Source organism: Salvelinus fontinalis, chromosome 34 (assembly GCF_029448725.1).
Source record: "Salvelinus fontinalis isolate EN_2023a chromosome 34, ASM2944872v1, whole genome shotgun sequence".
In the NCBI taxonomy this organism is placed as follows: domain Eukaryota; kingdom Metazoa; phylum Chordata; class Actinopteri; order Salmoniformes; family Salmonidae; genus Salvelinus; species Salvelinus fontinalis.
The window spans coordinates 12,555,020-12,581,898 of NC_074698.1; the positions used below are offsets into that span (position 1 = coordinate 12,555,020).

At 45.2% G+C, this 26,879-nt stretch overlaps 1 protein-coding gene across 2 annotated transcripts in view; it reads right to left on the reverse strand.

Moving 5' to 3' along the window:
* Nucleotides 1-26,879, reverse strand: part of LOC129833142 (collagen alpha-1(XI) chain-like) — a 90,233-nt gene that overhangs the window by 15,071 nt on the left and 48,283 nt on the right. For both annotated transcript variants that reach the window (XM_055897470.1, XM_055897469.1), the window contains 32 exons: nucleotides 26,727-26,780; nucleotides 23,342-23,386; nucleotides 18,074-18,127; nucleotides 17,902-17,946; nucleotides 17,544-17,597; nucleotides 17,161-17,205; nucleotides 16,156-16,209; nucleotides 15,649-15,693; nucleotides 15,161-15,214; nucleotides 14,332-14,376; nucleotides 14,026-14,079; nucleotides 13,576-13,683; nucleotides 13,165-13,218; nucleotides 12,777-12,830; nucleotides 12,570-12,614; nucleotides 11,734-11,787; nucleotides 11,384-11,428; nucleotides 11,100-11,153; nucleotides 10,677-10,730; nucleotides 10,280-10,333; nucleotides 10,041-10,148; nucleotides 7,430-7,519; nucleotides 7,017-7,070; nucleotides 6,690-6,797; nucleotides 6,308-6,415; nucleotides 5,877-5,930; nucleotides 3,737-3,790; nucleotides 3,544-3,651; nucleotides 3,329-3,382; nucleotides 1,721-1,774; nucleotides 384-491; nucleotides 66-173 (listed from right to left, as the gene is read on the reverse strand). In XM_055897470.1, coding sequence (XP_055753445.1) covers nucleotides 66-173; nucleotides 384-491; nucleotides 1,721-1,774; nucleotides 3,329-3,382; nucleotides 3,544-3,651; nucleotides 3,737-3,790; nucleotides 5,877-5,930; nucleotides 6,308-6,415; nucleotides 6,690-6,797; nucleotides 7,017-7,070; nucleotides 7,430-7,519; nucleotides 10,041-10,148; nucleotides 10,280-10,333; nucleotides 10,677-10,730; nucleotides 11,100-11,153; nucleotides 11,384-11,428; nucleotides 11,734-11,787; nucleotides 12,570-12,614; nucleotides 12,777-12,830; nucleotides 13,165-13,218; nucleotides 13,576-13,683; nucleotides 14,026-14,079; nucleotides 14,332-14,376; nucleotides 15,161-15,214; nucleotides 15,649-15,693; nucleotides 16,156-16,209; nucleotides 17,161-17,205; nucleotides 17,544-17,597; nucleotides 17,902-17,946; nucleotides 18,074-18,127; nucleotides 23,342-23,386; nucleotides 26,727-26,780 — 2,079 coding nt within the window. The remainder of the gene's footprint in view (nucleotides 1-65; nucleotides 174-383; nucleotides 492-1,720; nucleotides 1,775-3,328; nucleotides 3,383-3,543; nucleotides 3,652-3,736; nucleotides 3,791-5,876; nucleotides 5,931-6,307; nucleotides 6,416-6,689; nucleotides 6,798-7,016; nucleotides 7,071-7,429; nucleotides 7,520-10,040; nucleotides 10,149-10,279; nucleotides 10,334-10,676; nucleotides 10,731-11,099; nucleotides 11,154-11,383; nucleotides 11,429-11,733; nucleotides 11,788-12,569; nucleotides 12,615-12,776; nucleotides 12,831-13,164; nucleotides 13,219-13,575; nucleotides 13,684-14,025; nucleotides 14,080-14,331; nucleotides 14,377-15,160; nucleotides 15,215-15,648; nucleotides 15,694-16,155; nucleotides 16,210-17,160; nucleotides 17,206-17,543; nucleotides 17,598-17,901; nucleotides 17,947-18,073; nucleotides 18,128-23,341; nucleotides 23,387-26,726; nucleotides 26,781-26,879) is intronic.

The following is a 26,879-nucleotide window of genomic DNA, read 5'->3' on the forward strand; positions in this document are numbered from 1 at the left end:
AGCAGATGAGTGGCCTAAAGGACTAGTGACTAGCAGATGAGTGGCCTACATAGAGATCTACTCACAGGGTTTCCTTTGGGTCCGTCCTCCCCTGGCGTACCTCTGACTCCTGCAGGTCCTGCTGCTCCGGAGGGGCCAGAGTCACCCTTCTCCCCCAGCTCCCCTTTACCACCCTGGGGGCACAATACAATCATACAGTGAGTGGTTGAGACAGATAGATAGATAGATAGATAGATAGAGATAGATAGAGATAGAGAGAGAGAGAGAGAGAGAGAGAGAGAGAGAGAGAGAGAGAGAGAGAGAGAGAGAGAGAGAGAGAGAGAGAGAGAGAGAGAGAGAGAGAGAGAAGAAGTGAAGAAGAGGATGAGAGAAAGATGACTTACAGCGGCACCAGTGTCTCCAACTGGTCCCGGGTCCCCAGCCTCTCCATCCTCCCCCTTCTCTCCAACGATCCCAGGCTGGCCCACTCCACCAGGCTGGCCAGCAGTGCCCTGTTACAACACAACAGAACCACTTGAACCAACACACTGACAGGAGGACTGAAATAATAAATATTTAATCTACAGGTTTCTTGTGTAGATGTTGTTTTGTGTGTCTGCTGTTCTCTGTCAGGGTGCTGAGACAGCAGCTGCACCATCATGACTAGGAGAAACTATTGACTGTTGTCTGTGTGTGTGAGTTTCCTCTGTTGATGCGATCTGAGTAACAGAGTGTGGAGTCAGTCTCTATGTGTCGGTGTGTGTCAATGTGGAAGTGTGTGCTGGCTGTCTCGAGAGAAAAACAGTGAAAGCATCTCTCTCTTTGGTATAGTGCACAAATTGGAGCGTGTGAATGAGTGGAAGACTATCCTGCCTGCAGTGCAAGCCAGCTCTTCTATTTCCCACAAAGACGCAAAGCTTCTCTTTATCCATTTCTCTCTCACAACATCACCTGTATCAATCCATTTATGGATCGCTCCATCTCTACACCCTTCTATTTCCATGGCACCATATGAATCCGACCTGGGTTCAAATGGTATTCAACATCTTTCAAATAGTGCCTGATTGAGCTTGGATAGGAAACTAGAACCAATGGGATAGTCCCAAAAGTACAAACCCCGCCCATCTAGCACTCCAGTCAAATGCTCAAATAAAGTATGTGATCTTTCAAATTATATTTGTAACCAGGTCTGATGTGACAATCTGAATCCGTACCACTGAATCCATACAAGCACACCCACAATAACATCTGCTAAATATGTCAATGTGACCAATACAATTTGATTTGATTTGATTTTTGACTATGTGTGTGTGTGGCGTGGCTTCTTTCTGTCTCTCTCTCGTGAATAATTGATTGGTGTGAGATGTTGAGAGGTTGGCCATTAATAGAGGTAAATATAACTTCCTCTCAGGGATGATTGTCTAATACTCCTTAATGATTTATAGAGCGGTAAATATAACTCCCTCTGAGGGATTACATTCTAATAGCACTTAATAATTCACAGCTCCAAACCGGCAGAGGGTCTGGGAGTGGGAGAGGGGTAGAGGGTAGAGAAGTGTGTGTGCCGTGTGTGAAGTAACAACCCTATTGGTGGGTGTGTTCTGATAGTCGGTAGTGTAGATTTGAGTAGAAGTGAGAGCTGCGCAAAATAGTATACCGTCTTGCAACATAAACCAATCTAATACTGTAGCAAACCCAATAGATAGAAAGGTGGTCAGATAAGGTCAGAAATATACTGTACCTCTCCACCAATGGACCCCTGGGGGCCTCTGGGGCCATGTTGTCCTGGAGGGCCCTGAGGAGAAAATAAATCATTAGCCATTGGCTTGAGACAGCACATACATGCACAAGTACACGCAGACACAAACACACACACACCTCTATCCCAAAGGAAGTAGACTGTGTGACCCACCAGGCAGCTCATCCCTGGGTACAGTGACTGTGTGCTAGTCCTTCAGTCTACTGAGGGCCTGGTGGCTGGTGCAACATATCCCCAGAACAGAACCAGCCTCTATGATCATTACGTCACTGACATGATGAAGACACCACGAGGACAAGCCATTATCCTCAATGACACACGGAAAGGTTCTTTCTCTTTCTCCCTCCCTCTCACTCTGTCCCTAACTCTCTGTCTCTATCTCCCTCTCTCTCTTCCGGTCTTTCACCCCCTCTCTCTGTACAGTATCTCCCTCTCTTTCTCTCCCTTCATCTCTCTCTCCCTCCCTCTATCCCCTCCTTCTCTCTCTCTCTCTCTAATAGGAGCCTCTAGTTCTCTCCAAGAACACGTGATCGGGCTACAGGGGAAAGGAGAGCGCTCTAGCCAGTCAGCGTGATGGGATTCCACCCCTCTGTGCACCTCAACATGGACAACAAGCTATTCATCCTAACTGCACTGACTGCTCCCTTCCAGTCCAGAGTTAATGGTTAGCTGTGCTTCACAAATGCTGAAAACCCAATACAGTGAGAGCCTGTACACACAGCACTAAGACAGACAGACATACTCCAGACACTACTACATCCACTACAGTAAGCACATCTCCTATAATCCTGCTCCTGGGGAGCTACGCGGGCATTAGAAGCTGCAATCCTGTGAACCACAGCATTCACATGGATGAGGCTTTCCCAGTGAGATCTCTTTCCTCCTTGCCCTGTCTCTCTCACATCCCTCTCTCTATCTTTCATTCCCTCTCATCCTCTCCCTCTCTCTTTTTTCCCTCTTTTGTTATTTGTTCCGTTTTGACGCTTCCTTCCCCTCTCCCTAATCAGGCTGAGTGTGCTGTGGCGCTAGCTGTGTGTGTAGAATCTTATTTAGCATGTGTTCACGGTCTGTGGAGTTCTGAAATGACTGTCACAATAGAAGGAAGATGCTCATTAGACAGGCCCGGCTCAGGCTAATCTGATTAGCAGCTGTCACACTGCCGTCTTCCTCCTCAAACCACCGCCCTCTCTCTCTCTCTCTCTGTCTCTCTCTCTCTCTCTCTCTCTCCATCCCTATCCCTCACTTTCTCTCCCTCCTTCACTCCACTGACTCTTCGACTTTTCTCCCTCTCACTCTCTCTCTCCCTCTCTTCAGAGGAACTCCTTGTTACATTTAGACACAAAGCCCTAGTCCTCTCTGGATGTGTAGCTGGACGTGTCATGGCTGTTACGCTCCAGACACTCTACATGGAGCCAAACTCTAGACACTGCCTCCAAGAAGGGTTTTACTTTAGTTAGGCTTCATACCACAATGAAGATGAGAGACATACTTAAGGAATGATCTTTGGTGGGAGAGTCCAGTGAGGCTGCCAGGTCAACAATAGGATATAGGGAAATTCTGTCATTGTCCAATGGAATGTCCAGTACTCACCATCGTGCCCACGTGTCCACTGTCTCCCTTCTCTCCTGGGAGTCCTGGCATGCCCTGTAAAGACAGAGAATGGTTAGAGGCGCAGTAGTAGGGATACTGCAACGCTATCAGCTATGGGCTGTTGATGAGAGATGGTACAGTCCACCTGTCAGCTATATGCTGGAGTCAGAGAGATGGATGGTACAGTCCAACAGAGGGGTGTCTCGTCTCCTCACCTGTAGTCCAGTGGGTCCTGTGGCCCCCTTGTGGCCTCTCGCTCCCTCGTCTCCCTTCGGCCCGTACATCCCCTGCTGGCCCCTCGGCCCCGGCTCCCCGTCCACACCCTGAAACACACACAGAGGTCAGTGCTGTACACACATACAGTACACACAAACACACAATAAAGACAGATACATTGAATAGACGTACCGGTAACCCTGGATGGCCGACAGGTCCCTGGATTCCAATAGGTCCTGAAGGGCCCTGGAGAAGAGACCGAGAAACATAGATGCTGTTGACAGTATACTGCATATCAATCATACACTGCAGGAAAACACTGCTGTGTCGGGAGCTCAAAAAACACAACTACTGTGAAATTGCAGCTGTTGATGGTAGCTGTTTGTGATTGCTTGGCTTCTGAAAGTGTTAGACAGTATTTTAAATAGTTTGATAGAGCTGCCAGGGCTATGATAAGATAAAGTGCATGAAGATGCACAGTGCATGCTAACTAGACCATGAAAAAAGGCTTATAATGCCTATAATGAGTATAACAGCTCACATACAGTAATATACTGTATAGTTAATTATAACTGCACATAATTATCTCAACGCTCAATTATAAACCCTTTCTCATTTACTGAGTCATTCATTTGAATTATCCTAGTGATAGCAGCTGGTGACGGGGAGGATACTGGCCGGTGCTTAATACTGTGATTGGTGATGTCACATCCTGTCAGGTGTGTAATACTGTGACCGGTGATGTCATATCCTGTCAGGTGTGTATGCCGCATTCAAAACAACTGGGAACTGAGAACTTGGAAACCTCTGATTTCAGTGCGTTCAAGACAACTGGGAACTCTGGGAAAAACTAGCTCTGGCCGGGAGAAATCATTTTGAACAGTCGGATTTCCAAGTCGGAAACTTTCCGACCTGAAGATCACTGACATCACAATTTGACTTTGTTTTTTTTCTAGTGATGTCATATCCTGTCAGGTGTGTAGAACTGTGGCTTGTGATGTCATATCCTGCCAGGTATGTAGTACCAGAGCAGAAGAGGCGAAGCGCCCAAAATCCATCCGCATGAGATAAGCCCTTTTGGTATGGAGGTCTATGAGAGAGTGTCGAATTATGTGAGGCTTATTTGATCGAATAGAAGTTTCGTAATGTTTAGGCTGTTACAAATGTACTGATATAAGTGGATGCATTTGGCATTTCGGCAAATTTGAGAAAAACAACTTAGTTGTGGCTGTTGTTCACACTCGTATCTGCCCTCTCATTGGCTAGAATGGTCCCACCTGATCTCGCCTTCATTGAGGACGTGTTGTTAGAGTGGTCACTCGGCTATATTGTTAAGATTGGTTAGTACTGTGGCTGGTGATGTCATATCCTGTCAGGTGTGTAGTACTATGGCTTGCGATGTTATATCCTGCCAGGTGAGTAGTACCAGAGATACTGGATATAATGGCGAGATGCTTGTGTCTCCGCTCTAACAATGGGATTCGTTGTCCACAGAGCGGAATGGCGGGCTGTCAGGCTCCCGCCTATTCCTCTCTTTGGATTGGTGGTTACATCTTGTTAATTGAATACTTGTTTGACACTGAGGTTTGGGATGTGGAACTGGAGACAAGTGGGAGTGGACTTGCTTGGTTGGGGATAGAATGATGTTCAAAGATAAAATAAAAAATAAAGCTAGTTCGGTCCCCATTTTGACTTGGTGGGAGATCTGCCGACGTGCCCTTGGGCGGGGCCCTGGTTGCTCCCGTGGGTCACTCTAGACGGGAGACGGTTTAGATGACTGAATGTAATGTAAATGTTGAGTGGCTTCACTGCAGGTAGATTGTATGTTATAATATTCAATAAAAAATCATATATAAAAATATTAGATGAGTGTTGACATCAGCCACCTGTATTCAATGGAGAGTAAGATGATCGTTTCATGAATATAAACAGCCTGTTCTCGAATTTCAACAGGGACAACTCTGATAAAGTGTTTTTTCTCAAAGTTGCCGGGATGTCACATGCGTCACACTTATAACAGCACACTCGTAACAACCGAAGCATTATGAAACGTCTATTAGATCAAATAAGCCTCACGTATCAAAATAGCAATTTATGTTAATCTTGACTAAATTCAAAACTTTCATTGCCCCGCACACAAAAACTCTTCACCTATTTAATAATTAAGGATTTGCTTAACATGGGCAGATTTGGGCCAGAGATAGGATCTTCCCCTCCCTCTCTCTGGTAGTACTGTGTCTGGTGATGTCATGTCCTGTCAGGTGTATAATTCTGTGGCTTGTGAGGCTAAAAGACAGTGTTGTGGTTGATATCTCGCCAGATGAAGACTCACAGATTCTCCTTTGTCTCCTTTACTGCCCTTCTGGCCTGGTCCTCCTGTCTCGCCCTGTAGACAACACAGACACAGACACAGACACAGACACACAGACACAGACACACAGACACACAGACACAGACACACAGACACAGACACACAGACACAGACACACAGACACACAGACACACAGACACAGAGACACACACACACACATTGCAGAGATATAAAGACACACACATAGTAACCCATACACCTCCCACCCACACAACATCAAGGCCACTAGGTGAGTGGACTCCATGGCCAAAAGGACAATAGATCAATTGACTAGCAATAGAAAACCCCAGCAGTGCTTCAAGCCTTGAGGGCCAGGAGTTGGATTCTCCTAAGTTGTCCCTCTACAGTGGTATGGAACCTACTGTGCTGTACCTGTGTACAGGTGTTAGTACCTTGTCTCCGTCCTCTCCTGGAGGCCCAGCTTGGCCAGCGGGCCCAGGCAGCCCCACAGGCCCCTGCGCCCCGTCCTGTCCAGCCGGCCCGATGGGCCCCTTCTCTCCCTGGGGAACAGATGGATAAGGAAACACCGTTAGTCTAACCACCGCCACTATTCTAGTCTCTTATTGCACCATGCCATATTGATTAATAGATAACACAGAGAGAGTGGAACATGCACACATGTAAACACTGATTATGACACATACAGTACAGAGGAACCCACACAGGCTGTTTATTTCTCAGTAATGAGCAGTGATGTTCGTATGTCCATTTAGAAATTGATACTAGCGTTGCATGAGGAAAAAAACGAATAGGGAAATGATCAAAGGTTCTTACTGGCTCGCCCTTTTCTCCCATTGGTCCTCCAGGGCCGACCCCACCGGAGCGTCCAGGCTGACCAATAGCACCAGCCGCTCCAGAAGGCCCTTTCTCCCCAGTGGCTCCCTGGGTAACAACACGACAGGGGGAACAGAGAAGTAAGAGGACAACGTCACATGATTCACTCTTTCATTTTGATCTCCATGGTAACAGCCTCCCACTCTACATGTCCTTGTTGGCTATAGACCACATACGGACCAGGATTGGGGATGGAGGTGGAGATTAGGGGGGTAGCATGGGGAAAATGGGAATTAAACAATTGCTACATGATGAAATCCAACTTACCCCTGCTCCTGACAGACCGGTGGGTCCTTCTCCTCCTTTCAGTCCAGCAAGGCCCTAGAGAGAGGCAAGCACACAGAGATGAACCAATCAGAACCTTCATCACAGGAACTCCAACCAATCAGTTTCCATCCCACTGTCAGAGTATACAGTTATCTGATGGTCCACCATCAGTTAATTAAAGTAAAGGACTTAGGGTCAGTTTCCCAGACCCAGATGAAGCCCACTCTTGGACTAAAAATCAGCATGGTCAATGGAGAATCTCTATTAAAAAGCCACGAAACTGGCCTTCAGTGATTTTCACATAAAACACTGGGTGCTATACAATACAGTAGTACTTTACATCAGTGCAGAATGTAATATGTCAGTAAGGTGAAGGTCAGGAGATGTGAGGAGATGTGAGGTGGGTGTGTTACCATGGCTCCAGGGCTGCCCCTGCTCCCTCTGAAGCCTCGGAGTCCAGCGGGGCCACTCTTTCCTGGAGATCCAGACGGACCCGGGTCTCCCTGGAAACCAGAACAGAGAGATAAAGAGAGAGAGAGAGAGAGAGAGAGAGAGAGAGAGAGAGGGAGAGAGAGAGAGACAGAGAGATGGAGAGAGAGAGAGAGAGAGAGAGAGAGAGAGAGAGAGAGAGAGAGAGAGGGAGAGAGAGAGAGAGAGAGAGAGAGAGAGAGAGAGAGAGAGAGAGAGACAGAGAGAGAGAGAGGAGACAGAGAGAGAGAGAGAGAGAGAGAGAGAGAGAGAGAGAGAGAGAGAGAGAGAGAGAGAGAGAGAGACAGAGAGAGGGAGAGAGAGAGAGAGAGAGAGAGAGAGAGAGAGAGAGAGAGAGGGAGAGAGAGAGAGAGAGAGAGAGAGAGAGAGAGAGAGAGAGAGAGAGAGAGAGAGAGAGAGAGAGAGAGAGAGAGAGACAGAGAGAGAGACAGAGAGAGAGACAGATATGGAGGATTAGGTCTGAGTCTACCAGTGAGCTGACAACAGACCTCTTTTTATTTTTGTATTTTTTCAAAGGGGTGGATCAGATTTAATATTGCGGACAGATTGTTGCTTCCATCAATGTAATTGTCTGCATCATTTCCAATCCCCCATATATTTTTGGGGTAAATATATCCATATCCATACATACATACCCATATATATACACACTACCGTTCAAAAGTTTGGGGTCACTTAGAAATATCCTTGATTTTGAAAGAAAAACACACCTTTTTGTCCATTAAAATAACACAAAATTGATCAAAAATACAGTGTAGACATTGTTAATGTTGTAAATGACTATTGTAGCTGGAAACCGCTGATTTTTAATGGAATATCTACATAGGCGTACAGAGGCCCATTATCAGAAACCATCACTCCTGTGTTCCAATGGCATGTTGTGTTAGCTAATCCAAGTTTTTCATTTTAAAAGGCTAATTGATCATTAGAAAACCCTTTTGTAATTATGTTAGCACAGCTGAAAACTGTTGTTCTAATTTAAAGAAGCAATAAAGCTGTTCTTCTTTAGACTAGTTGAGTATCTGGAGCATCAGCATTTGTGGGTTCCATTACAGGCTCAAAATGGCCAGAAACAAATAAATAGCTGGCCTTCTAGGCAGAGTTCCTATGTCCTGTGTCTGTGTTCTTTTGCCCATCTTAATATTTAATTTTTATTGGCCAGTCTGAGATATGGCTTTTTCTTTGCAACTCTGCCTAGAAGGCCAGCATCCTGGAGTCACCTCTTCACTGTTGATGTTGAGACTGGTGTTTTGTGGGTACTATTTAATAAAGCTGCCAGTTGAGGTCTTGTGATGCGTCTGTTTCTCAAACTAGACACTCTAATGTACTTGTCCTCTTGCTCAGTTGTGCACCGGGGCCTCCCACTTCTCTTTCTATTCTAGAGACAGTTTGCGCTGTTCTATGAGGGGAGTAGTACACAGCGTTGTACGAGATCTTCAGTTTCTTGGCAATTTCTCGCATGGAATAGCCTTCATTTCTCAGAACAAGAATAGACTGACAAGTTTCCGAATAAATTTCTTTGTTTCTGGCCATTTTGAGCCTGTAATCGAGCCCACAAATGCTGATGCTCCAGATACTCAACTAGTCTAAAGAAGGTCAGTTTTATTGCTTCTTTAATCAGGACAACAGTTTTCAGCTGTGCTAACATAATTGAAAAAGGGTTTTCTAGTGATCAATTAGCATTTTAAAACGATAAACTTGGATTAGCTAACACAACATGCCATTGGAACACAGGAGTCATGGTTGCTGATAATGGGCCTCTGTACGCCTATGTAGATATTCCATTAAAAATCAGCCCTTTCCAGCTACAATAGTCATTTACAACATTAACAATGTCTACACTGTATTTCTGATCAATTTGATGTTGTTTTATTGGGCAAAAAAAATAGCTTTTCTTTCAAGAACAAGAACAAGTGACCCCAAAATTTTGAACGGTAGTGTCTATATACATAAACATTCATATATATACAAACATACACATACATATATGCATACATACATATACACCCTTTTTTTAGAATATACCTTTATTATTCCCTGCAAACTCTACCACCCCCTCCCCCGATTGGAGTAAACTAAATTAACATACTATACACATTTTACAGACACAATCTATTTTACAATAGTTATATTTTGTTTGTTTTTTGTCCTTCCTCTATTTCTGATGTCCATCCAGTTTGATTTCTATTTGTAACTGTGCTATTTCACCACATGCCTCTTATGAGGTGATAAATCACAGAGTACAGTGCAACAGTCACATCAACTGAGAGGAACATCCATATTTTATGAGCGGTAATGTACGGAGCACAGTGAGGTATGGAATGAGGATTTTTTTTCTCCTCTTTATCAGTTTGGAAATTTGTGGGAAGGATAAATCCCTTGAGGTGAGGTGACATATCTAATTTCTGAGAGGGTCCTGGAGGAGACATGTATGATCTTTTATAGATTGCTTTTATGATGATAATAATGATAGTGTTGAAGATGATGATGGTGGTGGTGAAGATGATTCACTGAAGATGAACACGACGGACTGACCTTGGATCCCTCCTTGCCTGCTGCTCCGGGTAAACCCGTCTCTCCAGGGGGTCCTGGTGACCCAGGGTGTCCTCTGTCGCCGTTAGGCCCAGTCTCACCAGATTTACCCTAACGACAACCCCAGAGACAAAACAAGACAGGAGTTCTCATTACCCCACAGCTCTCATTTATACGTTTGATTTTCATTGTGTCACAAAAGAACTACAAATGTAGTTCTAATCACTTATTGGATAACTCACCTGTGGTCCGATCACACCCGTAGGCCCATGTGGACCAGTCTTGCCTTGGAAGCCCTGAGAGAGGAGAGATGACAGGTGAGAAAACAGAAAGTGAAGCTGTGAACCAAAGCTAAGAGCTGAGAGAGAAAGAGCCAGCCTGACAGAGAGTGAAAGAGAGAGAGAAAGAGAAAGAGAGAGAGAGTTGTTTATGGATAGGATTAGTAGCCTTCAATATGTAGCTCACTCTAGCACTTCAGTAATTCAGCATCCAAGCCACAACTTTTGTCTTGCTTGTTGTTGTGGTGTTATTAGGTGTCTTGATGTGTGTTGTAATCTATGTCCATATTTGGACAACGGCAAAAAAGTAACTAACAATCACATAATTCCTGGGTCATCCTAGAATCTCAGTTTAACTCACTGGCTCCCCTCGCTGTCCTGGATGACCTGGTAGTCCGTCTTTTCCTACTGCTCCCTGAAAAATAATATTGCACTTTTGATTAGCCTAGACACACATACACACTAGATAGAGATAAAACAGTACAGACAGACGCAACATAGGACTGGAATGAAAAACAGAAACATGTTAAACAATGCAGGGGCTCCCGAGTGGCTCCCGTCACTACAGACCCTGGTTCGTTTCCAGGCTGTACAACAACCTGCCGTGATTGGGAGTCCCATAGGGTGGCGCACAATTGGCCCAGCGTCGTCCAGGTTAGGGATTGGCCAGGGTCGGCCGTTATTGTAAATAAGAATTTGTTCTTAACTGACTTGCCTAGTTAAATAACGGTTAAATAAAAAAATGTAAATAAAATCTGCTTGTCATTTGACACATCACACTTACATTAGGTCCTTTAGGTCCTGCCTCGCCGTTCCTTCCCTGTGGTCCTTGGGGTCCCTGTACGATCAACCAGACAACACAAAGACTCAATCCAGTTGACTATCTTTACCAGCAGGTATCGTACACTGTTATGTATCTGTGAAGCATAATGACGCTTTTTCCTAGCAGGGTGTATCATTGTAATATTATCATCCTATGCTAGCTATTATTAGATATGCTATTATTAGCTGTGTTATATTATAGCTCAACTCTGGGGTTGTGAGGTTATGTGTCAGACTGAAGCTTACCTGGTCTCCAGTGGATCCTGGTGGGCCTTCGTGTCCAGAGGTGCCCTGATTGGTGGATCATGTAGAAGGTGGAGGATTGGGATAGAGAGAAACACAGTTATTGAGACTGTTGGTCTATTCATTCATTTTATGAAAATATATTTTTTTACCATTGTTAATCATTTCATTGGTGGTCTTTTGAAAGGACTCCTGAAATAACTCATTTCAGTTTCAAACATGTAGCTGCAGAGTATTGTAAGTAGTATCTCTTTGCACCAGATGGCATGGCATGCTGTGCTGAACAGTAACCCTCACAACAGCGCCTGTTCCTTCTCTCGTTATGAGACAGCTGTGCACTGGCCTAAACCCACCTTGTCTCCTGACTTTCCTGTTGGTCCTCGTGCTCCTCTCCCCCCACTGGCACCCTATGAAAAAACAACATCAATATAATCCTCCGTATGACAACACAACTCATCCATGGGAGAAGGATAAATGACAAGGGGTGAATGAGAGTTCCTATGACGTAAATCAGTGGTCGCCAAACGGTCTGTTTTTTTGTAAAAAACAACAACAATAAAGCCTTGCGTTCCTATTTCTTAAAATGAGTTTAGTGCTGGTGGTAGGTGTACTTGATTCAGCAGCCCTGGTGCCGGAAAGGCAAATTTCCCATTTTTAACCATGTCTGAAGGTAGAACTCCACCTACCTGGCAGGCCCAGAGAGCAAATCAAAAACCTAGCGCTGGCCAATCAGATAGCTCAGATCACTGTGTCTGCACAGTTTCCTTGCGCCATAGGCTGTCAAAAGAAGCCTCGAACGCACAGCAAAGTTGATAATGTGAGATTTCTAAACATTTAAAACCATGGCTAGGAGAGAGAGTCAATTTGAGAGAGAGTCAATATGAGTAAATTTATGTTTAAGTTGTTATTCAGGACTTTCAACACTTTTATAAGCCATTCAAAAGCTAACCATCAGATGCAGGCCATCAGTCCAGTAAAATATATGATTATGCTCACTCAGCTGTGCCTCACAAGCATTTTGACTCAGAAAGGGATCTTGACTCAGAAAAGGTTGATGACCACTGATTGTAAATGAATGGTGTGCAATGTCAGTTGGTGAGAAACCGTGACTCACACCTCACCATAGGTCCAATGCAATAGAGATCAACAGACTTAGATGCTGTAAGACCAGAGGAGAAATCAAACTCACATTAGGACCTCTCTGACCCCCAGTTCCTGCTTGACCAGATGGACCCTGTAGAAGAGAAATCCAACATTATCGTCTATCAGTGAAAACAGTACAGGCAGTTCACCAATATTTGGATGGTTAGAGGAGCATTACAGTAGAGGGTTTAATATGGTTCAATATGGTTCAATACGGTTCAGTACGGTTTAATACAGGTCCTATGGTTCTTACCCGTCTTCCTTTCTCTCCCAGAACCCCGGCAGAACCAGGGAACCCCACGGATCCCTGGAGAACACACACAGAGGTTAACCATCTACAGCCTTACATTAATCATGCATCAACCACAACATTTAATTAACTAATAATTAACCACAGTATCGAATTAAGCAAAATCTAATCCATAAGTCAAACACACTGCCTTAAATACGCCATTAATCAACCCGCTAATGAATTGTTGTCACTAATGAACTATTAATAAAATACCTATTTTTAAATCAGCGATTTATCATGCTTTATTTTTTATTTGACAGAAATGAGCTGAGCCAAAGAAATACACACTTCTTTGTGTTTCAAAGTTTTAATGTAAAACAAAGTTTTAAAGCTCTGAATTGGATTTCACCTTGGGCCCATGTCTTCCTGGGTATCCTGGCAACCCTGGGACACCCAGTTTACCCTGAGGAAGGAGAGACAGAGCGAAAGAGAGACAGAGAGAGAGAGAGAGAGAGAGAGAGAGAGAGAGAGAGAGAGAGAGAGAGAGAGAGAGAGAGAGAGAGAGAGAGAGAGAGATTAACAGAAAAAGAGGAGTGGAATCATTATGGTTGACTTGGCAACATTGCCAAAAACAAAGTGCATAATGCATGCAAATACTGTATGACATGGTTTAGCAGGGTGTTCATGTGATTACATGTACTGTAGCTGACACGCTGAACACGCATATATCCATACATCTGCATAATCCCAATAACTCATACATATTGCATAACCAGACACATACAGTAAATGTTAGACTAGTGAAATAATGTTTCTGTACCTTCTCTCCAGCTATGCCAGCACCTCCAACCTCTCCTAGGGGTCCCGACTGGCCCTTAGGCCCCTCTGGCCCGTCCTCTCCATGACCTCCTGTGACCCCGTTATCACCCTACACACGCACACACAAGCATCACAGAGAGAGATAGAGAGAGAGAGACAGAGAAAGAGAGAGAGATAGAGAGAGCGAGAGAGAGACAGAGAGAGACAGAGAGAGAGACATAAAAAGAGAGAGAGACAGAGAGACAGAGAGAGAGAGAGAGAGAGAGAGAGAGAGAGAGAGAGAGAGAGAGAGAGAGAGAGAGAGGGAGATAGGAAGAAAGAGAAGCAGACAGAAAAGCAGGTAAGACTAACTGAGATCTCATCTCATTCTACATAAAATACCTTATTTGTTCATAATGAGAGACAGCTCTGATCTGAAGCATGTGTTAGTCTGGCATGGGTACACTCTCACCCTGTCTCCCTTGAGGCCCATGTCACCTTTGAACCCGGGGAAGCCATCTTCACCCTGCAATGTGAAGAGGAGAAGAAGACAGTGATTTCTAATGATTCATGATGATTCATGAATCACAGTACTGAGATCTGTCAGGTGTCTGATCTATTAAATCTCTAATGGGGGATGTCATAATAAACCATGAAGTAGAAATGCGATGCCTTTACAGTATCTGACAGTGAGACAACTGGTACTTTGACTGTGAGTAATCACGTCTGTTCTTCTAGTTTTACAGCAGAATTACTGTAAAAATGACTATTTTCTCACCTTTTCTCCTTTACTCCCCTTCAGACCTCTCACTCCATCAGCTCCCTGTGAAACAGACATCCAAATACAAGTAGAATCAGAACAGGCCACAATATGACTGATAATCACCATTCAAGACGATACTGTACTACACTACCGTATTCAGAGGTAAATAAAAGTACTATCAACAGCATGCTTGCGCTGTCACTAAACCATGTTTTTATTGTACTTTACTGCTACAACTATTATAAGAAACACCATGATTTGACAATGGAGAATTACTTACGAATGACTATTGATTTGCTCTTAACCTGTCATTGCCCTGCTATTGACCAGTTATTGACCATCTATTAACGATTGCAGGTGAGGTCAGCTTGCACCTTAACGACACTGACCTAGAGGTGGAATACTGCTGGTGTGAATATTACTTTGAGTGAGTAAGCATCCCCAGCCATGACGAAATTTGAATTCCATGTGCATACGCTAAATTCACACACACGCATATACACAAGTACACACACACACACACACATACCCACCCACACGCTCACACACACCAAACACACACACACACAAAACACCACCCACACACATAAACACGTTCGTCTCTTATCCAACATTGTCATGTCTACTGTCCATCAAACGTTATTCCCACTGTCATTAGATCTCCTCCTGAGAATACACCTGCTCTCTCTGAACCTGCCAACTGTCAATCACACACTCACACACACTCCCACAACATGTCCACCACAGGTAGAGAGATTGAAATGTCTGAGGGAATGGCTATCTCTGTCAGCACGGTACATTTGAGGACATTTCAACCGTGACCATTACATCGCATCTGACTCACCTTGACACCGCGAGTCCCTGGATAACCAACAGGCCCTTGGGTTCCAGGCAAACCCTGTACGACAAAACAACATCAGGATTCATCTGTCTGAAAAGCACTATCCATTACACAGACGCTAGTGAGCAATTGTGTTGGGCTAATGTAGTCAAATCGCACAATGGCAATGAGTGCTTTTGACTGGACAATGACGACGAGTGCACTTTATGATCATTACCATACCGCTGATGAGCGGAACGGATTGACGTGACTGCGCAATGACGATGGCATTGTTCAAATACAATGTTGAAAAGGATGAGCCAACGGGAGTGCTGATGATGACGGCGAGCTAACATGGACGAACATGATGGGAGTGGAAGGGAGTGTCCGATGACGACACATTCAACGAATGCGAGGTGAGAATTATGATGAACGTGATTGGATAATATGGATGTTTATATGACAGCACAGTGATGACCCAGGCAGGTCTAACGGGCTGTACTGTAACTCACATTGAGCCCCTTCTCTCCTGGAGGGCCTTCTCTTCCTGGATGGCCCTGCACACATTCAACAGACATAGCATATTAGAAGTCTTATTATAAGACATTATAAAGGCTCACACATGTTTATAACAAGTAATAGAGCATTGTACCAGCCGGCGGTACCTTACTATTAGAACTCTCCACAGATCTCCAGGTCTGTTCAGAAACAATCAATGGAGCTTGATGGACAGTGCAAAGCAAAGTGAATACAGCACAATGTATAGAGGGACTTGGAGGGTGTTGTGTCTGCAGAACATGACAGTACACGCGAAACATAAGCCCTGTTTACTATTACGTAATGTGGATGTAAGTTTGGCTAAGCCCTTTTGTAAACAGATCCTTCATTCATAGAGCTAATTGAAATGCTGCGTTGGAGAACTTTCCTAGTGCCTTCTGTTCTCCCCTGCTGGTGGAGAAGAGGTAATGCACCCTGGTAAGGTCAGCGCTGCTGAGGAAGCATCAGATGGATGTACTTACAGTAGGGCCATCGATACCAGAGAGTCCCTGCAGCCCACCGTTCCCCTGGGGACCCTGTGGGGGACAGAGAAAGATCATGAGTGGTGAAACGTACTGTATATACAAATCAATCACAAGGGTAACAACCAGACTACAACAATGTGATACAGGGTATATGTGTTTGTGACTATGAACAGCCTCTAGTGCAGCCATACTCAACCGGTGGCTACCGACTTTAAAAATAAGTCATTTTAAAAACGCATGCTTTCAATTTATTAATGTGGTTGAGAGCTGTAACAGTAGAATGTACAAGGTGCCATTTTGAAAGTTGGTAGTATATGGGAAGGTTTCCTCTTGTTATGTCATTCAATGACAGACATTAGAGATTTTTCTAACATGTCAGTAATGTACAGTTGATCAACTAGCCCATGTTAGCTAGGTAGGTATGTCAGGCTAACCAGCGATCTAAATCTTGTAGTTATCATGGACAGATGATATGTCCATGGGGGCCCAAATGGATTTTGTTGACACAAAATGGAAGGAAATTAGCTTTAAAACTGCACCATTTTCTCTCCGCTCCATGACAAAATGTGTAGAAAAATTGAAAGGGAAATTTAATTAAGAAATGCTAAATGTTTTTCTGCCAACAAGAGGAGAGTGAACAGTCTGGGGTCATGTGGGTCACGACTCACGAGGTGGGGGTTTGTTCCTACGCCGATGAAGACAATATCCATCCGGACCTTTACCACTTAGGAAATAGAAGTTGAGTAGCCCTGCTATAGTGTGAGGAGGCTGTGGTGTGTGATAGCACAGCACTGACTACCTGCCTGCCTGTGTGTGTGTTCCAGTGTGTGTTTCCTGGATATTAATTTCCTGTCTAGTGTCCTCTGTAATCTGAATGGGAGCCGAGAGTGGCTGATACTGGGTTACAACGTTCAAGGCCAGCCTCCCCTGGGGGGCGGAGCTGATAGAGGTCACAAGATCAGGTCTTTAAATCTGAAATGAAGAGAGATGCATGGTGCCTACCTTCTCTCCTGGCAGGCCGATGGGTCCCTGAGAACCAGGAAGGCCCTGGACCAGAACAAAGTATTAATCAGGTTAATGTGTGTGTGTGTGTGTGTGTGTGTGTGTGTGTGTGTGTGTGTGTGTGTGTGTGTGTGTGTGTGTGTGTGTGTGTGTGTGTGTGTGTGTGTGTGTGTGTGTGTGTGTGTGTGTGTGTGTGTGTGCGTGTGTGCGTGTGTGCGTGTGTGCGTGTGTGCGTGTGTGTGGGAGAGAAAGCGAGTAGAAAGAGAAAGAGAGAGTAGAAAAAGAGACAGAATGGAAAGAAAAATAAAGTGTTGAGGCGGTGTTTTTTATGGATGATGTTTTTGACATGTTGTGTGTTGACATTGTGTGAGGTTGTGGGTTACCTGTAATCCAGGATTTCCTTGTTGACCGCTGGGCCCTGTCTCTCCAGGTGGTCCCTGAGACAAAACAACAAGAAGTGTCACACACACTTTCTCTTCACACAACCCTGGTCACATGGTCAGAGCCCCACATGCTAGGAATCCTAAACAGGGTCATGGGACTGCTATTCCACTGTGGTCAAAGCTTTTTTAGCTGTTTACTTTAATTAATAAAAGTCACTCGCATTCCACAGGTCTGATTGTGTTTCTAAACACCATCGTTAGAAAGCTTTTATTCACCCATTATAGTCATCATGGATCAACTGTTGTCATTTTGAGGTCATGAAAACTACAAGTCCCATTTTAAGTTTAAAATACTGACCAGGTTGCCCTTTGACCCTTGAACTCCATCCACACCTGTAATACCCTGAAAGAGAAAGACAGCTAATCAGATTTAACTGTATTTGATGTTATCTATTAATGTCAGACTGGTTTGAAGGGTGTTAAATTGCCTATTGGAACAGCATTAAGGTGAAGGTTGGATGTTGACTTACTGGCTGCCCAGGTGGCCCAGGGGACCCTCTGGCTCCGACAAGTCCTCTGGCACCCTAGAGTCAAACACAGCACACTGATCAATACTGTATCAGGTTCATATAAGCTCATGTGTATATATACATCCTCAAATTATGACTGAAATACAGGTACAGTAAACAGTACCAGTCAAAAGTTTGGACACACCTACTCATTCAAGGGTTTTTCTTTGTTTTTACTATGTTCTACATTGTAGGATAATAATGAATACATCAAAACTATGAAATAACACATATGGAATCATGTACTAACAAAAAAGTGTTAAACAAAATATATTTGATATTTGAGATTCTTCAAAGTAGCCACCCTTTGCTTTGATGACAGCTTTGCGCACTCTTGGTATTCTCTCAACCAGCTTCACCTGGAATGCTTTTCCAACAGTCTTGAAGGACTTCCCACATATTCTGAGCACTTCTTGGCTGATTTTCCTTCACTCAGCGGTCCAACTCATCCCAAACCATCTCAATTGGGTTGCGGTCGGGTAACTGCTACCATGTTGTGTTGCTACCATGTTGTTGTCAGTGTTGTGTTATCTATCTTGTTGTGATCTGTGTTTTTTCTTATATTTTATTTATTTATTTTTAATCCCAGCCCCGTCCCCGCAGGAGGCATTTTGACTTTTGTTCAGTAGTCATTGTAAATAAGAATTTGTTCTTAACTGACTTGCCTAGTTATAACTGACTTAACCGACTTGCCAGGTCATCTGATGAAGCACTCCATCACTCTCCTTCTTCGTCATCTAGCCCTTATTAAATCAAATCAAATTGTGTTTGTCACATATACAGCAGGTGTAGACCTTACTGTGAAACGCTGAAAATACCACAACATTTAAAAAAATGTAAGTAAGAGATAAGAATAACAAATAATTAAAGAGCAGCAGTAAATAACAATAGCGGGACTATATACAGGAGGTACCGGTACAGAGTCAATGTGCGGGGGCACCGGTGTCGAGGTAATTGAGGTAATATGTACATGTAGGTAGAGTTATTAAAGTGACTATGCATAGATAACAACAGAGAGTAGCAGCAGTGTAGAAGGGGGGGTGCAATGTAAATAGTCTCGGTAGCCATTTGATTAGGTGTTCAGGAGTCTTATGGCTTGGGGGTAGAAGTTGTTTAGAAGCCTCTTGGACCTAGACATGGTGCTCCGGTACCGCTTGCCGTGCGGTGGCAGAGAGAACAATCTATAACTAGGGTGGCTGGAGTCTTTGACACTTTTTAGGGCCTTCCTCTGATATCGCCTGGTATAGAGGTCCTGCATTTCAGGAATCTTGGTCCCGGTGATGTACTGGGCCGTACGCACTACCCTCTGTAGTGCCTTGCGGTCAGAGGCCGAGCAGTTGCCATACCAGGCAGTGATGCAACCCATCAGGATGCTCTCGATGTTGCAGCTGTAAAACCTTTTGAGGATCTGAGGACCCATGCCAAGTCTTTTCAGTCTCCTGAGGGGGAATAGGTTTTGTTGTGCCCTCTTCACGACTGTCTTGGTGTGCTTGGACCATGTTACTTTGTTGGGGATGTGGACGCCAAGCTCTCAACCTGCTCCACTACAGCCCCGTTGATGAGAATGGGGGCGTGCTCGGTCCTCTTTTTCCTGTAGTCCACAATAATCTCCTTTGTCTTGATCACGTTGAGGGAGAGGTTGTTCTCCTTGCACCACATGGTCAGGTCTCTGACCTCCTCCCTATAGGCTGTCTTATCATTGCCACTGTTGTGTCATCAGCAAACTTAATGATGGTGTTGGAGTCGTGCCTGGCCGTGCAGTCATGAGTGAACAGGGAGTACAGGAGGGGACTGAGCACGCACCCCTGAAGGGCCCCCGTGTTGAGGATCAGCGTGGTGTTGTTACTTACCCTTACCACCTGGGGGCAGCCCGTCAGGAAGTCCAAGATCCAGTTGCAGAGGGAGGTGTTTAGTCCCAGGGTCCTTAGCTTAGTGATGAACTTTGAGGGCACTATGGTGTTGAACACTGAGCTGTAGTTAATGAATAGCATTCTCACATAGGTGTTCCTTTATTCCAGGTGTGAAAGGGCAGTGTGTAGTGCAATAGAGATTGCATCATCTGTGGATCTGTTGGTGCGGTATTAAAATTGAAGTGGGTCTAGGATTTCTGGGATAATGGTGTTGATGTGAGCCATGACCAGCCTTTCAAAGCATGTCATGCCTACAGACGTGAGTACTACGGGTCGGTAGTCATTTAGGCAGGTTACACAGCCTGGAGGTGTGTTGCGTCCTGTTGAAAAACAGTTGATAGTCCCATTAAGCACAAACCAGATGGGATGGCGTGTCACTGCAGAATGCTGTGGTAGCCATGTTGGTTAAGTGTGCCTTGAATTCTAAGTAAACCACTGACAGTGTCACCAAGACAGCACACCTACACCATCACACCTCCTCCTCCATGCTTCACGGTGGGAAGCACACATGCGGAGATCATCTGTTCACCTACTCTGCGCCTCACAAAGACACTGCGGTTGGAACCAAGAATCTCAAATTTGGACTCATCAGACCAAAGGACAGATTTCCACCGGTCTTGTTCATTGCTCGTGTTTCTTGGCCCAAGCAAGTCTCTTCTTCTTATTGGTGTCCTTTAGTAGTGGTTTCTTTGCAGCAATTCGACCATGAAGGCCTGATTCATGCAGTCTCCTCTGAACAGTTGATGTTGAGATTTGTTTGTTACTTGAACTCTGTGAAGCATTTATTTGGGCTGCAATTTCTGAGGCTGGTAACTCTAATGAACTTATCCTCTGCAGCAGAGGTAACTCTGGGTCTTCCTTTCCTGTGTCAGTCCTCATGAGAGCCAGTTTTATCATAGTGCTTGATGGTTTTTGCGACTGCACTTGAAGAAACTTTCAAAGTTATTGAAATTTTCAGGAATGACTGACCTTCATGTCTTAAAGTAATGATGGACTGTCATTTCTCTTTGCTTATTTGAGTTGTTCTAGCCATAATACGGACTTGGTCTTTTACCAAATAGGGCTATCTTCTGTATACCAACCCTACCTTGTCACAACACAACTGATTGGCTTAAACGCATTAAGAAGGAAAGAAATTCCACAAATGAACTTTTAACAAGGCACACGTGTTAATTGAAATGCATTCCAGGTGACTACCTCATAAAGCTGGTTGAGAGAATGCCAAGAGGGTGCAAAGCTGTCATCAAGGCAAAGGGTGGCTACTTTGAAGAATCTCAAATATCAAATATATTTTGATTTGTTCAACACTTTTTTGGTTACTACATGATTCCATGTGTTATTTCATAGTTTTGATGTCTTCACTATCATTCTACAATGTAAAATATTTTCAAAATAAAGAAAAACCCTTGAATGAGTAAATGTGTCCAAAACTTTGACTGGTACTGTATATACAGTATATATGTGTGTGCGTCTGTATGCGTGTTTGTGTGTGTTTCTGTGTGCTCATCATGCATTTATGTGTGTGTGTTTCTGTGTGTTTCTGTGTGCTCATCATGCATTTATGTGTGTGTGTTTGTGTGTGTTTCTGTGTGCTCATCATGCATTTATGTGTGCGTGTTTGAGAGATATTGTAAGTATGTTTGAGTGTGTGTGTCTGTGTGTGTCTGTGTGTGTGAGTATCTGAGGAAGAGCGAGTTAATGTGCCTGTGCGCATATGGGCAAGTGTGTATTTGTGTGAGAGTGCGTGTGTGTGTCTGTGAGGAGAGATGAAGCGGGTTGGGGGTGTCGCTGTGTGTGTGTGTGTCTGTGAGGAGAGATGAAGCGGGTTGGGGGTGTCGCTGCGTGTGTGTGTCTGTGAGGAGAGATGGAGCGGGTTGGGGGTGTCGCTGCGTGTGTGTGTCTGTGAGGAGAGATGGAGCGGGTTGGGGGTGTCGCTGCGTGTGTGTGTCTGTGAGGAGAGATGAAGCGGGTTGGGGGTGTCGCTGCGTGTGTGTGTCTGTGAGGAGAGATGAAGCGGGTTGGGGGTGTCGCTGCGTGTGTGTGTCTGTGAGGAGAGATGAAGCGGGTTGGGGGTGTCGCTGCGTGTGTGTGTCTGTGAGGAGAGATGAAGCGGGTTGGCGGTGTCGCTGCGTGTGTGTGTCTGTGAGGAGAGATGAAGCGGGTTGGCGGTGTCGCTGCGTGTGTGTGTCTGTGAGGAGAGATGAAGCGGGTTGACGGTGTCGCTGCGTGTGTGTGTCTGTGAGGAGAGATGAAGCGGGTTGGGGGTGTCGCTGTGTGTGTGTGTGTCTGTGAGGAGAGATGAAGCGGGTTGGGGGTGTCGCTGCGTGTGTGTGTCTGTGAGGAGAGATGGAGCGGGTTGGGGGTGTCGCTGCGTGTGTGTGTCTGTGAGGAGAGATGAAGCGGGTTGGGGGTGTCGCTGCGTGTGTGTGTCTGTGAGGAGAGATGGAGCGGGTTGGGGGTGTCGCTGCGTGTGTGTGTCTGTGAGGAGAGATGAAGCGGGTTGGGGGTGTCGCTGCGTGTGTGTGTCTGTGAGGAGAGATGAAGCGGGTTGGGGGTGTCGCTGCGTGTGTGTGTCTGTGAGGAGAGATGAAGCGGGTTGGGGGTGTCGCTGCGTGTGTTGTTCTTGTCAGCATCACTCTTTGTACCTCGGCCAAGCCACCAAAGCCACATCTGTGATCTCCCTTGAAGTGATTGATATGGAAATATAATCATTCAGGCCAGGATTTCATCTCTACCATCTCTCTCTCCGTTTCCTTCACTCTCTAACTCGCTCTTATCTCATTCACCACCCACTGAATTCCTCCCTCACATTTATCTCCCTCCCTCTCTCCCCCTTCCCCCTCACTTCCCTTCTCTCTCATCCAAAACCCCAGCTCCTCTATTTCCCTGAGTCTCTGTACTTAAGGGCTCGGACACACCAATAGCGTTTGCCTGTAGAGAGTACTGTAGTTGCGAACCGAGTGCAAACCGATTTTACATGTTGAATCACGGAAAATGACATTTTCACACGATTCTGACTCAGACGGCCTCAACAGCGCGCTGAACGGTAAACGATCGGTAGATCCACATTCAGTGTGAGCCTTAACACAGCCTTCCTAACATGTCTAATACAGTCCTCTATTTCTTTGGTCGCTGGGTGATCCATTTAGAGAGGCAGAGCCCCACTGGGCCTCCTCCTCCCCTGCTGGGATAAAGATGGAGTGTGAATCGTAGACAATCAGCCTGGGCACACTGCGGTCATAGAGCCGCCTGATGGGTGGAGGAACGTGTGTGTGCGTGCGTGCGTGCGTGTGAGTGAGTGAGTGACGTGGTTACTCACAGGTTCGCCGGGCTGTCCACTCGGCCCTACGGGTCCATCTAAACCCTAAAAAATTACACGAGAAAGAGTCAACAGGGAGAGAATACTGTCCTCTCTTCATGTGCCTCTCTGTCATTAAAGAAATCAGTTGACTGACAGATGTGTCTACATAATACATCACACCCGTCCTCTATCCCCCTTTCACATAACTAACATCACACCAGTCCTCTATCCCTCTTTCACAAAACTAACATCACACCCGTCCTCTATCCCTCTTTCACAAAACTAACATCACACCAGTCCTCTATCCCTCTTTCACATAACTAACATCACACCCGTCCTCTATCCCTCTTTCACAAAACTAACATCACACCCGTCCTCTATCCCCCTTTCACATAACTAACATCACACCAGTCCTCTATCCCTCTTTCACAAAACTAACATCACACCCGTCCTCTATCCCTCTTTCACAAAACTAACATCACACCAGTCCTCTATCCCTCTTTCACATAACTAACATCACACCCGTCCTCTATCCCCCTTTCACATAACTAACATCACACCAGTCCTCTATCCCCCTTTCACATAACTAACATCACACCCGTCCTTTATCCCCCTTTCACATAACTAACATCACACCCGTCCTCTATCCCCCTTTCACATAACCAACAACACACCCGTCCTCTATCCCCCTTTCACATAACTAACAACACACCCGTCCTCTATCCCCCTTTCACATAACTAACATCACACCCGTCCTCTATCCCCCTTTCACATAACTAACAACACACCCGTCCTCTATCCCCCTTTCACATAACTAACATCACACCCGTCCTCTATCCCCCTTTCACATAACTAACATCACACCCGTCCTCTATCCCCCTTTCACATAACCAACAACACACCCGTCCTCTATCCCCCTTTCACATAACTAACATCACACCCGTCCTCTATCCCCCTTTCACATAACTAACACACCCGTCCTCTATCCCCCTTTCACATAACTAACATCACACCCGTCCTCTATCCCCCTTTCACATAACTAACATCACACCAGTCCTCTATCCCCCTTTCACATAACTAACATCACACCCGTCCTCTATCCCCCTTTCACATAACTAACATCACACCCGTCCTCTATCCCCCTTTCACATAACTAACATCACACCCGTCCTCTATCCCCCTTTCACATAACTAACATCACACCCGTCCTCTATCCCCCTTTCACATAACCAACATCACACCCGTCCTCTATCCCCCTTTCACATAACTAACATCACACCAGTCCTCTATCCCCCTTTCACATAACTAACAAGCTTTGTCCTGACCACAATTCATCATCAATACCCGAAAATTTGTCTGAAATTAATTTTGAATCCTCACTGGGTTTTAATCATTGATTTTTGCATCGCTTGTTGTTGAGTGAACTAAAGCCAGAACGACAGAGATGTATTAAAAATGCAACGTTTTTCAATTTCATCTGAATGGTGAGTGCTTTGATCTGGGTGCTTTGCTCAGCTGTGCTACTGTCGGAGAATTTTCTCTACCGATCATGGTAATGGCGTCCTTCACTTTTACCTTGCCTCATGGAAAAGGGGTTTCAACTGGATCCACATGTATAGCATAATACATTTGACATTTTTCTCATTTAGCAGACGCTCCTGTCCAGGGCGACTGACATTAGTGGGTGCATACATTTTCGTACTTTTTTGTATAATATGTATGTCCGTATATTATACAGAACGGTATGTGGCTCTGGTTTCAATATGCAGCACACATAGAAATGGAATTCAAATTCTATGTCTGCCCATGGGGTCCAGGTTTCCTGGACTTTGCTGAAGGAGATGCTGGGTATGGTTACTATGCTGAAGGGGATGTTGGGTATGGTTACTATGCTGAAGGGGATGTTGGGTATGGTTACTTTGCTGAAGGGGATGTTGGGTATGGTTACTTTGCTGAAGGGGATGCTGGGTATGGTTACTTTGCTGAAGGGGATGCTGGGTATGGTTACTATGCTGAAGGGGATGTTGGGTATGGTTACTTTGCTGAAGTGGATGCTGGGTAAGGTTACTTTGCTGAAGTGGATGCTGGGTATGGCTACTTTGCTGAAGGGGATGCTGGGTATGGTTACTATGCTGAAGGGGATGCTGGCTAAGGTTACTTTGCTGAAGGGGATGTTGGGTATGGTTACTTTGCTGAAGTGGATGCTGGGTATGGCTACTTTGCTGAAGGGGATGCTGGGTATGGTTACTTTGCTGAAGGGGATGCTGGGTATGGTTACTTTGCTGAAGGGGATGCTGGGTATGGTTACTTTGCTGAAGTGGATGCTGGGTATGGCTACTTTGCAGAAGGGGATGCTGGGTATGGTTACTTTGCTGAAGGGGATGCTGGGTAAGGTTACTTTGCTGAAGGGGATGTTGGGTATGGTTACTTTGCTGAAGGGGATGCTGGGGATGGTTACTTTGCTGAAGGGGATGCTGGGTATGGTTACTTTGCAGAAGGAAATGCTGGGTATGGTTACTTTGCAGAAGGGGATGCTGGGTATGGTTACTTTGCTGAAGGGGATGTTGGGTATGGTTACTTTGCTGAAGGGGATGTTGGGTATGGTTACTTTGCTGAAGGGGATGCTGGGTAAGGTTACTTTGCTGAAGGGGATGTTGGGTATGGTTACTTTGCTGAAGGGGATGTTGGGTAAGGTTACTTTGCTGAAGGGGATGCTGGGTAAGGTTACTTTGCTGAAGGGGATGCTGGGTATGGTTACTTTGCTGAAGGGGATGCTGGGTATGGTTACTTTGCAGAAGGGGATGCTGGGTATGGTTACTTTGCAGAAGGGGATGCTGGGTATGGTTACTTTGCAGAAGGGGATGCTGGGTATGGTTACTTTGCTGAAGGGGATGCTGGGTATGGTTACTTTGCTGAAGGGGATGTTGGGTATGGTTACTTTGCTGAAGGGGATGTTGGGTATGGTTACTTTGCAGAAGGGGATGCTGGGTATGGCTACTTTGCTGAAGTGGATGCTGGGTATGGTTACTTTGCTGAAGGGGATGCTGGGTATGGTTACTTTGCTGAAGGGGATGCTGGGTATGGTTACTTTGCTGAAGGGGATGCTGGGTATGGTTACTTTGCTGAAGGGGATGCTGGGTATGGTTACTTTGCTGAAGGGGATGTTGGGTAAGGTTACTTTGCTGAAGGGGATGCTGGGTATGGTTACTTTGCTGAAGGGGATGTTGGGTAAGGTTACTTTGCTGAAGGGGATGCTGGCTAAGGTTACTTTGCTGAAGGGGATGCTGGGTATGGTTACTTTGCTGAAGGGGATGTTGGGTATGGTTACTTTGCTGAAGAGGATGCTGGGTATGGTTACTCCGCAGGACCCTGTAGTACATTTATGGTTGTTTTTTGTCCTCACCTTTTCTCCTGACTCTCCATCGGGCCCATGTGGTCCAGGCTTCCCTCTCTCCCCCTAGGAGAAAATACATGATATACTGTTTAAGGCATATGTAGACTTGATGTTCAATGCCATTAAACACGTCAGCAGTCACAATTTCTTCCCAAACATAAA